At 44.8% G+C, this 12,606-nt stretch overlaps 1 protein-coding gene across 5 annotated transcripts in view; it reads right to left on the bottom strand.

Moving 5' to 3' along the window:
* The window catches only part of PTPRA (protein tyrosine phosphatase receptor type A), a 129,786-nt gene that overhangs the window by 96,743 nt on the left and 20,437 nt on the right, over nt 1-12,606 (bottom strand). For all 5 annotated transcript variants that reach the window (XM_030016048.2, XM_030016075.2, XM_030016067.2 and 2 more), the window contains exon 2: nt 4,758-4,894. In XM_030016048.2, the coding sequence (XP_029871908.1) occupies nt 4,758-4,775 (18 nt within the window). In that variant the 5' untranslated portion in view covers nt 4,776-4,894. The remainder of the gene's footprint in view (nt 1-4,757; nt 4,895-12,606) is intronic.

Genomic DNA, 12,606 nt, shown 5'->3' on the forward strand with positions numbered 1-12,606 from the left:
TCTCAGAAATCCCACAAGATTTCAACCAATCTCCAATTGCCTTGAAAGCATAATTAACTTCAATTGTCTTTTGATTTTATCTCCATTTTCTCAGGTTCTAGGCTATTTGGGAAAGCACGCCATGTACATACACGTGGGTATGCACACTGGTGCATGCACATACTTGTCTGCAGTTACCAACTTCCCCGTGTATCTGCTTTTCTCAGGGCCTCCTCGGAGAACAAAACTTAGGGAGGAAGCCTAACCTTTGGGAAATTCTCCTTCTTATCCTGTACGGTCACCAATAAAAAGATTTCTGCTCCCACCGCACGTTGCTGATACAGATGAGCTCAAACCAAGGGAGCATTCAAGCTCAGCTTGGCTCTGCTAGGCTCAGCTCTCCACTTCCCCCAGTGTTTTCTGAAAAATTGCTCTCACAGGGATTTCAAAAAAAGATGCTGACCTGGCCCTTGCAGTAAGGAAGATATTTTCTTCCCTCCTCCACATAAATTTTAAAGTTTCCTGAAAAACAGAAGGACAGGATTTGGAGAAAGCGATGGAGAACGTATACAGAAAAAAGACCGAGGAAAGTCTGACCTGGGCTAAAGACTAATTGACACTCCAGACTACACCCACAGCTCTGTCCATTTTCCATTTATTCTTCTGAAGTTCCCTGGCAGCAGTTGGGGCACCAGAAACCAAATCTCCAAATGTTGCTGCTGTCTGCGTGATCGTACGCCCCAAGATGTGAGCACATAACTCACCTTCCAGGAACTGCAGCAACCAAGTTCCCCCTCCACCCTCTGTATCTTGCCATATGTTGTGAGCCTCTAAATCTCTACGTCACTGGGAACTGAGAATATTTTGGTGGAATTTAAAGACAAATAATAATGATCAGTGTTGCTTCCACTGCAGCAGCGCTTATAGATTCCTACTGAAGAAATCAGTGCTGGATCTAGCCAGAGATTATACACCTATTCGTTCATCTCCCCTTCTGCCAAAAATGAGATTTACCAGAAAAAAAAATGTTTTTAGTCAATCAAGGGTCTCAGTGAGTCACAGGCAGGTGATCTACACTACCATTCTCTCTTATGGGCCAAGAGGTAATGCAAGCAGCAAGACTGCATGTCAGCGAGAGCAAACATGGAAGAAGAATGTCAGCTTTAAGGAAAAATTTATGACCCTGCAGGGTAGGTTCAGTACTAGTTTGATTCAGAAAAATAGACTGAGTGTAGCCAACGGGTTGGAGAATTCCATCCAAAAAAATAGAGGGTTGTTTCACTCTCAAAAAGCTTTCCTATTCAGTAGAAAATTCAGCTTGCTACAAAGTCAGATGGAAGTTTCTGAGCCAGACCAGGCAGGGGTTCACCTATACACCCAAATGAGAAAGGCCAAGAACAAGGCATCCAAACACGCAGCCCTGCCAAAACCTCAGTGGTTTTATCATCTACAGTTCAAATCAAGACCTCCCGTCCTGCTGTTCGCACTGCACACGGAAGAGTTTCCAAGAAACGTCTCTTGGCAGAAATCCCAAAAACGCAGCTTCCGACCCGCTGCTAGGATTGCAGCCGCTGTGCGCAGCAGCGGCTTCTCTGCAGATTTTGAAAGCTGAATTTCCTACGAAGCCGCCCCCATGCCACATCCTTTACTGCTAGCACAGCACTGAAACAGCACAGTGTTTCCAAACAATGCCCTCGATTCCTCTAAACACAACTGTTTACACAAGCCTAAGGCTTGCCTATGGCAAGCCTGGTGCCCTAAGGCTCAGGGAGAAGATGAGCCCGCCCTTGTTCTCATTGCAAGTTTTGCATGTCGTCGGGGACATTTACCCCCTACCCTTCCTGTAAACCTGTTGGGACGATGAAAATAATTACGGTGGAAAAACCTGAGGTAACTCAGCTGTAGCTTGGTGAAACTGTCCTATCCAGTAGGGTAAGCTGCAACAGACACTGAAGCCCTGGAAGATCAGGTAATAACGAGCCAGTGCAATCATCCCTGGCTAGGAAAGGTCAGGTTGGATGGGGCTCTGAGCAACCTGATCTAGATGTCCCTGCTCATTGCAGGGGGGTTGGACTAGATGACCTTTAAAGGTCCCTTCCAACCCAAATATTCTATGATTCCTACTTGTGCTCTTTGAGAGACGTGGCAAGTGTTTGCTAGTGGGTCTGTTTCTACCTCCCACCCTCCTTCCCCTCCTCCAATAACGTAGTGTTTTCAGTTCAGCCAGTTTTGATTTGAGACCACTGCCACCTCTGCTCAGAGGTGCCACCAGACCTGGGAGCACTACGATGTCTGGGATCCCAAGGTTTCCAATTACACATGTAGAACCTTTTAGGATGTAATCGAGGTTTCAGATCTAAACTTCGAAGTCTTCTTACCTGCGTTCTGCAAATGCAAGCTCCCTGGTCTGCCAGCACTATACCCTGTGCTAAGTCTGAGCTAGGATAAATGAGCGATATTGCTGAAATGGCTGACAAAAAGAGGACAGTAACTTGTGACAAGTGAATGTGACCAGTGAAAACAAAGCCCAGAAATCTAGCAATACAGGGGAGTGGACAGCTTTGTATAGACTTCATGCATTAGTTTTCTCCCACATAATCGAATCTGAATGCTTTGGACCTGCAACATGAATCAATAAGTGATATATAATGAAACACTTTAAAAAGGAACCCATAAAAGGTTGCTCAAGCCTTTCCAGCTGACATCGGCTATTTCATAACCCCAGTTTTAGAGAGAAAACCTACCCATCCCAAAGCATCTTTCCAGTGGCCCACAAGAGTCAAGAGGCTTACAGCACAGTATGATGTACAACTCTGGCACCCCAACGTCCAGCTCTGCATCTTGCCTAGCAGCCCACACTTCCTGAAACAGCAGAGCAAGTCCATCACCTTAGCTGTGGACCTTGCTGTCTTATTCCGAAAGGATTTTGCTGCGGAAAGGAAGCGTTGTTGGACTATTTCACTCCAGCTGACAGAGTCACATCCACATCTGGCTTCATCATGCAAGACAAACCACTCTCACGCAAGCAATTTTGTTGAGACCGTTTACGCTGGCCAGTCAAATCAGACAGCACTGGCCACAGCAAAGCATCAGCCCATGGCCGCTCCTCTTCATGCGAGTTCAGGCACATCCTGCTAACCCAAGTGGCTTTAGGATTCCAGCTGGCGACTGAATTGCCAGCTTCCAACCCCAAACAGCTAAGAAGCCTTGATAGCCACATCCAGACCACGGGCTTTTTTGAGAAAGCTACTGCCTGAGTGCAGGTAGCATCTTTGTCCTATGTATTCACTGGATTACGATAGGACCTCCATTATTTTAGCAGATATTTGAACATATTCATCAGTCTCTTGCTTCTCTAAAAAGGCTTTTCTTATACAAGCAAAAATTGAATAATAAACGGAGTTTAGGCTATTAACGTTTATGGTGTGCATCATAGGCAAATTTCTTACGTGTCTCTTACTTTAGTCTCATTGAACTTAATCCTTTTCTGGGACCAGCTATGGAGAAAGCATGCACCAAAGACAAAGCCCTTCTAGAACAGCTGGCCACTTCTCAGTAAATCAGTGGAATTAATTCAGCTGTTGACCTCAATAGGAGTTTTCCCCAAATCAAAAAGCGAGCCAAGCAGACTAACGAATACACGTAGCAAAACACAACATGAAATTCAGTTAAGTACATACACACACACCCACTAACAGACCTGAAACACATTGCTAAGTATCACACAAATTCAAAGGGAAGTATTTAGTCATCCATAAAAGTTATGATTGACTTCAATTTGGCACAGAGGTATCGCACCAGGTTTGCAAAAAGTTCAAAGAATTTTTATGTGAAACCATAAATTGGTCAAGCTTGTGAAGCACGCAGTGTCAGCAGGACCCTATGTGCAAGCTTTAAAGAAATATCAAACCACATATACAAACTTCATCTCCAGACAGGGTGAATCTGTGAAAGCCACAGCAACAAGAAATGCATTAAAAAACAGACCTCGTTTATAAAAATCACCAGGTTTCACACACACATGTCAATTTGCCACTCTAGCAATACCATCCTAGCATCAAATCCATTTTGGCTGGAATGAGTCCTTTGAAATACCGAACGAGAAATCTTACAGTAAGATTTTTATTTTTTTTTTAAAAGCATTCCTCAATCTTTTCCTCAAGTCAGACCATGGGAAGAACTGCGACCAGAACAGCTGCCCACAAACTCCCTGCTGGATGTTGTTTTCACTAATGTCCTGAGTAATGATCCTTCTTACTCCATGACCTTCCTTTCCTCAAAAAGTCTCTGGGTTTTTTCTTTCCCCCTCCTTAAGAAATCACTCATGCCAGAATTATGCGACCATCTGTGCCAAGGTAATAGCAGAAGTCAATATATTTCAGTCAAATACTGGTTTGTATAACCACAAAAAAAAAGCCTTAAGAAAAGCCCTCTTCAAAATAGTGCAAACATTGATACCCAAACTCTGCATGCCTCACAACACAAACTGAAAGTTTCAAAAATGAAAGATTCTTTCAAGTAAATAAAGAGAAAATACTGCATTCATGAAAGTTTGCATCAAAACAAAGGCAACCCTCCAGTCTAAGAAGACCACGCTCATTAAGATCAAAGAGGGGAACGATGGAGCGCAGGTTTCACCATGTAAACGCTGCAAGACTGAGATGCGAATCCATGAGAAAGCTGTACAAGCAGCACCTCCAAAGGCTGCTGTTTTCTTGCGTAGGCTACAGCAGTGCTAGCTTCATACCCCAAACATCTCATTAATGTTTCTACTATACCTTAAAAGGGACGGTCATTCAACTTTTCACCTCCCCAATGCGATGGTCAAAGCTTTTCCGATTAATATCAAATCGGGACGACGATGGGTAGTACACAATCAATCCTTATTAAGGCTGATGATTATTCTCAATGCGCCCTGTAAAGGAGAAACACCCAGTTAATGGCTTGTGCCAAGACGAGCGAGTCATTTCACATGGATCCGCCATATTAAGCAAACAGCCTTTTTACTGCCCCAATTGCTTGAGTTTTGTTGTGGATGACTGGGACTGTCTCATATAACTGAGATTGTCCCAGCCACTAACGTAGTCTCCATATAAAATAAGTTCCTCAAAGTATTAAAACACAGCTGGAGGTACACCAGCCTGCAGAAGGCATGGAGATGGTCGAGAAGAAGACTGAAGACCATAGCTCAGGCCATTTAGGGAGCAACCCGAGGCTACGTAGTCTGCTAATACACCAGGAGCCTAATGAACAACAACAACAACAACAACAAATTAGTCTTAAACTGTTCTGTTTTGCAGAGAGGACAACAAGGAACATACATCACTTGGCCTGAAGCTGGAAAGATCTCCATTTGCGCCAGATTTTACATCCAAATCTAGAACGCTGCCTTAAAAACTACCTTATTTTCTCTTTTCTAGAGAAGGCAAGGTTTGTGGGCAGGAGCGGGGCATTTGTTAGGCCAGCCAGCATCAGTGGAAAAAGGGGACAAACCTTTCAACCGCACAAACTCTTCTGGAGGCCTGACACAGGGGATGGTGACTTCAAAGCTACGTTCCACTCACGAAAATGGCTCTGAGCTGGAATTAGGCATGTATCAGTTAGACCACCTACAGGAGCAGATAGGTGGCTCTCCTGGAATTGTGGGTATATCAGTAAGGAGGAGAGGAAAACAATAACTATTTCATCAAGTTGGAGGAGAGACAAGTGAACTATTCCCTTGACAACCAGCTTAATGGGACCTGGTTATTTTCTCAATTACTCAGTTATATATATTCAAGTTTCTCAGTTACTTTATGCAGGGCTCCTTCCAGTTTTAGATTTCATTTTCAACCAAAACTCGTCACACTTTCCACATGCCACACAACACATAAACAGGCAAGATGCATTTTTATAAGGTAAGGCAAGTGTCAAATAGCTAAACCCACCTATGATATTATAATGTCTTGGCAAAATACAATGTCCTCCTCAACTGTAGCAAATGAAAAGCTGATGCTCTTTGTTATAATGCTTTATTAGAGCATTAAAGCCCTATCACATAGAGAGTAAGCTGCTGTGGACAGCACCCAAACCACCCACCAGCACCCAGGCAGCAAAGCCGGCGGCAGAACTGATGCCCAAGAGCTCCAACAGCAGCTCCTAGGTTTGCCCCTCAGCATCTTGGTGTAGCTGATGGAGACTGCCAGGCTGCAGATCACCAGTGAAAGAATGAACATCCCCACTCCAACACAGAGTATTGCAGTGAGAGCTTTTATATTTGCATTTGATAAACAGGACAATAAATTTATTTATTTTAAGTTGTTGTAGAAAGGAGATATATTCTGCAGACACAGGGAAGAAGCAGCAGAGCATCTTCTCCCTTGTGGTGCAGCAATGCTCCCCGGACGCCCACTCCACTGCTTTGCATTCCCCATCAAATAACCCAGGCTTGCTCACGGCAATGTGGATTCCTGATTCGGCTTTGTAGCAAAACAGGCTCCCTCTAATTATCCCTTAGCCTGATGACATCTAAATGGTGGAACAGGAATACGTCAGAGACTCAAAATGAGAGAGTGTGAAAACAAGACTGTCTCCTTTCTCCATTCACACCGCAGGTCCCAAGCGCACGAGGACAAGCTCCCGCCTGAGTCATTCCCAGCAACGCTTTGCAGCCCAGCAGCAACCACAGATATTTCCCACGCAAGTGATTTTTTTAAAAAAATTATTTAAAATGAGAGGATAGCAGGAGCAACTTTGGGACTGCAAGGAGCAATGCTGTGATTAGAAGGATCAGTCATGTCTACAGAGTCTTATTAGAAGTAATTTATATGCAAGTAAAACAAATATCCCCCACTTTTCTACGAAAATGCCAAATTCCATACTGATTTACACGCTTTACAATCTCACTGACTTCAGAGGGATTGCCTCCAGTGTGAATCACCAGGCTGTGGCCTCCCAGCAATACAAAGTAATCCCTTCATATTCCTCCTTTCAAAAACCCTATCATCCGACCAGGTGCTGCAGCTAAGACCCCACGAGCCAAGTCACAGCCCTGCGGCGATGCTTCTGCTCTCCCTATTAAAGCTTGGGGAGGGGGTGAAAAGGAAATAAAAGTCTGATGATGGAAATGCCGACAAGCAAAAACCACGGCCTTGGCGAGCCCAGCATGCGTGACTGAGCATGGGGGTGGCCGGGGGGTTATTTGGGGCAGTGTGGGGGGAGAGGCATGAACCCTCCTTCAACCTAATTAAATCCAGATCCAAAGCCATCCTGATCCGAGAGCATTAAGTATTTTTGTTAGGAAGGGCAGGGATAAATTAACTCCTAACTCAGGCCCTAATCTTTTTTCATTGTTGTTTAAATTCTCCCACTTCCTAAGATTTCAGCATTTCCTTGTGATAAAGAGGAGCTCCAGACTGCCAGCTCATCTGCCCCTTCTCTCCAAGGCACGTGGGCAGATACTTCCCCCAACCAGGCTCTTAAAATTACACGACCATTTACAGACATCACTGCAAAAGGCAACTGCTGACCCCACTCTCCATTTTAATCACAGCTGTTATTTACAGTGCTAGCAACGCACTGGGACAGAGGCTAATAAATGTTTAATGGCCCAGTAAACACCAAGGGCTTTATCTACAGCCCATTTCAAAGCCTGATCAAATATAATAATCCTTTGCATGTCTGTCTGTCACTTCCCTGGCCTCCTGCGGGACAGGAGGAGATGTACATGGCTGCTCTATATTCAAACAAGAAAGGGGGGGTTAGCTATAGGCACACGGATGTTTTCCCTGCTTTCATCTCAATTTCTTGCTCCCAGAAGGGCAGGACTACGCACCAACCCGTCGGACCTCAACTTCCGTATAATATAGAAACGCAGGTGACATCTGCCTCTAGGATTCAATAAAGCAGTTATCAATAACAGGAATATTACACACAGGAAGCAGAGAATATGTGGAAGAAGTTGAGAGAAGTATCGTTTACTTACAGACTGGGGTACAGAGGAAAAAATACCTGCACACCTCATGAAGTGCTGTAGGAGACTATGAGACCAGAAATGCTGAAACTTTTTAGAAAGAAGCTTTATTAAAAAAATTATGGCAACAGGATCAATACTCAAGCAGTTTATATATTGCACAACTTGCACAATGTACAGGATTGCCAAGTAGCTGAATTCTTCACCTGCATCTACCCAGGCAAGTGCTGACTTCTGCCAGACCAAGCGATTCAGCACACGGGGGAGAAAAACAATTTTTCAGGCACATAAACCACTTCCTCAGATCTGAAATGGAAGATGTATTTTCACCCCCAATTATAGCTGTGGGTGCATTACTCAATATTCCCTCCCCATGCAAGTCTTACTTATCTTCTAGACCCTCATATCTCCAATATGATATTTTAAATGAGTCATTTTGACACATTAAAGCTAAGCAGTTACATTTTTATTACATTACACATGGCTGTAACAAGCTTCCCTAAAGACCTGATGTTAAAATCACAGTCCAATTACAGTTCGGTAAACTCACATGAACAAGAGATAAACACACCAGAAAAAGCCACAAGGACTTCACAGGTGAGACCTCACCCATGACACAGAGTTGCCCCGTGGCACCATCTACCTATTCAACACACGGGGTCCAGGAACCAGACCTGTTCCATAGTCTTCTGGACTATATTCAAGGTTTGATTTTTTTCAGCCTCCAAAGTAGCCCTAAACCCAGGTCCTGATACCGGCGAGGGCTTCTGATATAGCCAAGGCCAACTGACTTCACCAGTGCCACCACCTCTTGGCTCACATGACGGCAGAGACCGGCTTCTCAGTTCGATCTGGTCAAACTGGAGGGTCCTCCAACTCCAATCCATGCAGAAGGTGAGGGATCATGGCAGGATTACAAAAATGGAGGCTCGAGGCCAAAATAAAGGAGCCTGGAAGCAGGGCTGTCGTCAGGGCGTAGCTCACCCATGCTGCTGAGCACCGGCCCCTTCCCTCCCCTCCATGGGACGTTCTTATTTAGGATGGCCAGCAGACTCTTGCAGAGGATGTTTTAAAACTCGCAGAGCTGCCAAAAATGTCAAATTAGAGCACAGCAAGAGTTCATAATAAATCCACCCAAGTGAACCGCAGCACTGCTTAGCTGCCTTTTTGGGTGAAACCAAAAATCATGAAAGCAAAGATCTACCGGCAATTACACCCAAAATGCTTCCTGTCTTTGCACGAATCTTTGTTTACTTTGGGTTTTAGTGGTAGATGGGAGCACAGACTACAATTTGTGGGAGATAGGTTATTGCTGCTAATGCAAAGAGTTTTTTTTCTTCCACCCTTAACAGATAAAGCAAGCACTAAAAATGCCACTCCGAAACAGCTTGGTCCTGCAGTCACAGATGGTAGCAAAAATTAGCATTATTTATTTGTGGCTTTAGTCACTTTTAAAAAGAAAAATAGATAAAGGAAGAAATGCACCTGAATTAGGACTCCCTACCCTTTCTTTTGCAACTAATACTTCAAAATGCAGCAGGGGAAGAGCATTTCGCAGAGTTCTAGGAAACCACTCTTCGAAAAAAATAATACATTTACCCAAGAAGGAGAATGAAAACAAGCAGAACAATAAGAGTCACGGAAGTTTGCTCCGAGGAGACATCTGGGAAGGTGAAAGGAGGAAGCAAGTGAAAGAAAACACAGCATAAAGATACAAATTAATCTAAAACAGCAAGAGAAGAGTTATTAAGCCATTTCACATTTATACAGCACTGCATACAACAAAGATGTGGTCATATAGTGCTATATGATTCAAAATAGAGCTGCATTTATATACACAGCCATACCCCTACAGAGGGCTCAGCCCACCCCTGTATCTCCTGAGGACCTCAACCTCCCTGTCTCAGAATCCTAGAGCGATTGAGGCTGGAAGGGACCTCTGGAAGTCATCTGGTCCAACCTCCCTACTCCAGCAGGGCCACCTGGAGCTGGTTGCCCAGGACCATGGCCAAACAGGTTTTTAATATCTCCAAGGATGGAGACTCCACAACCTCCCTGGACAGCCTGTGCCAGTGCTCGGTCACCCTCACACTCAAAATCTGTTTCCTGAGGTTCAGAGGGACCCTCCTGTGTTTCAGTGTGTGCCCATTGCCCCTTGTCTCATCACTGGGCACACTGGGAAGAGCCTGGCTCCGTCCTCTTTGCATCCTCCCTTCAGGTATTTATAGACATTGATGAGACCCCCCTGAGCCTTCTCTTCTCCAGGCTGAACAGTCCCAGCTCTCTCAGCCTTTCCTCCCAGCAGAGATGCTCCAGTGCCTTCGCTGGACTCTCTCCAGTATGTCCACATCTCTCTTGCACTGGGGAGTGCAGTGCTGGACACAGTGCTCCAAGTATGGCCTTGCCAGTGCTGAGTAGATGGGGAAGGATCACCTCTCTCGACCTGCTGGCAATATTTTGTCTAATGCAGCCGTTGCATGGTAAGCAAATACCACTGGTGGTCTTTGCGGCAAGGGCACGTTTCTGGCTCACGTTCAGTTTGATGTCCACCAGGACCCCCAGGGCCTTTCCTGCCAAGCTGTTTTCCAGCTGACTGGCCCCCAGTACATACTGGTGCCTGGGGTTGTTCCTCCCCAGGGGCAGGACTTTGCACTTCTCCCTGTTGAACTTCATGATGTTCCTGTTGGCCCATTTCTCCAGCCTGGTGAGGTCCCTCTGGATGGCAGCACGACCTTCTGGAGTATCAGCCACTCTTTTAAGTCAGACACCAGTTTGGTGTCATCAACCAATTTGCTGAGGGTGCGCTCTGTCCCATCATCCAGATCATTAACGAAGATGTTAAACAGGACTGGACACAGTATTTACCCCTGGGATACATTGCTAGTTACTGGCCTCCCAGTAGACTTCATGCCACTGGTCACCACCCTGTGGGCCCAATCATTCAGCCACTTTTCAACCCACCTCACTGTCTGCTCATCCAGTCCATATATCAACAGCTTCTCTACAAGGATCTTATGGGAGACAGAGTGTAAGGTCCTACTGAAGTCCAGGTAGACAATATCCACTGCTCTCCCCTCATCTACCAGGCCAGTCACTTCATCACAGAAGTTTCTCAAGTTGGTCAAGCAGTACTTCCCTTTGGTGAACCCATGCTGACCATTCCTGATTATTTTCTTATCCATGAAGTGCCTGGAAATGGTTTCCAGGATGAGCTGCTCCATCTCCTACCTGTACTTATAGTTTGGGCTCAAAAAAGCTGGAGAATCTCACATTTATCTACTAGAAATTGCAGGGAAACAGCACACACAAGAAAGAAAAATACTTGTAGGTCACTACAAAATCTGATATCATACAGGCAAGCTCATCACCAAAGAGTTTAGTTTAGATGAACAACCAGTAAAAAAGGCACAGAGAGCATCAGCTATATGGATGATAAATATATATAATTTTCTCCAGTAGCGAAGCCTATCCTCACTGCAAGAAATTGCCATTTACTTCCAACACAAATGGATTACTCATGGACAGAGAAGCCGGGGGCAGAATTAACTCCTGGAGCCCAGCATGTCCCAGGAGATCAGATTAAACTCAGTCTGCTCCTTTCCTCCACTGCACACAGACCAGGAACCCAATGGCCTCTTTGAGTGATTCCACCAGCACAACAATTATTTTAATTTTTAGCTTCTTGATTTTGGCAGAGATTCTCTTAGAAGCCCAATCAAGAACAATTAAATGCAAGAATTAAGTGAAATAAGGCACCAAGAAGGTTTGGTGCCTGTCCCTCTTACCTTAAGTGGGATAGAAGATTAAGTGCTCAGCATACAGGCTCCTGAGAAAGCCTACAAAGAGAGGCACCTTCAGAAGAGATCCAAAAAGCCTTTTTCTTAATAGAAACCACCTAGTATTTGCCAATAAGAAAAGCTAAATCCTGGAAGACCAGCAAGGTGGAGCCCTGGCTTCAGCTCCCACTTGGGCTCAGCATTTCAAATCCACTTCCCACATAGCAGGGAGAGCAGCCTAGTCAGCCCACAGTCTTTTCTGTCCTTCCCTGATGATGCTACGATGCTAAGCAGCCAAATATGCAAGTCACTACACCAGAAAGTACACAGCGTAGTGATTAATGGACTTACCTAGGAGGGAAGTTCTGGCCACGGTCCTCTTTCTCAGGACTTCTTATGTATTTTACGTTAGACATTCATCTAATGTCTAACGGACTTGAGAAATCACAAGCACTCACACTGCACACACTGCTGAGAAGAGGGACCAGGACACAGTTCTTTGCCTTTTATGTTCCAGCAATAAATCATGTGCTTCTCTGTACGGGTGCTCAGGTTTGAGTGGGAAAGAGAGACGCAGCACTTGTGCGCCAAACAGCCAGACAGTGCTGCAGGTTTCTCACCAATGATCAAAGGAATGGGAACCTAACACCTAGACCAGAAGCATCTCAAGGAGCTTCCAAGTGTTGGCTGCCCAAAGAGCCCAGGTTCCTGGGATCACAGTTATGATTTTTTTTTTTTTTTTTAAAGAACAAGTCTTCAAAAATTGTCTCTTACTCAAAGGCTAACAGCTGTATGACAGTCACATTCAGATTCAAAGTTTTCTACTCATTCATGAGTTCAAAAGTAAGGCTAAGCAGATGCACCATTAAGTCCAGTTTCCTCATTTTTGAGAACAAGTAT

This window comes from Aquila chrysaetos, chromosome 1, assembly GCF_900496995.4.
Source record: "Aquila chrysaetos chrysaetos chromosome 1, bAquChr1.4, whole genome shotgun sequence".
NCBI lineage: Eukaryota > Metazoa > Chordata > Aves > Accipitriformes > Accipitridae > Aquila > Aquila chrysaetos.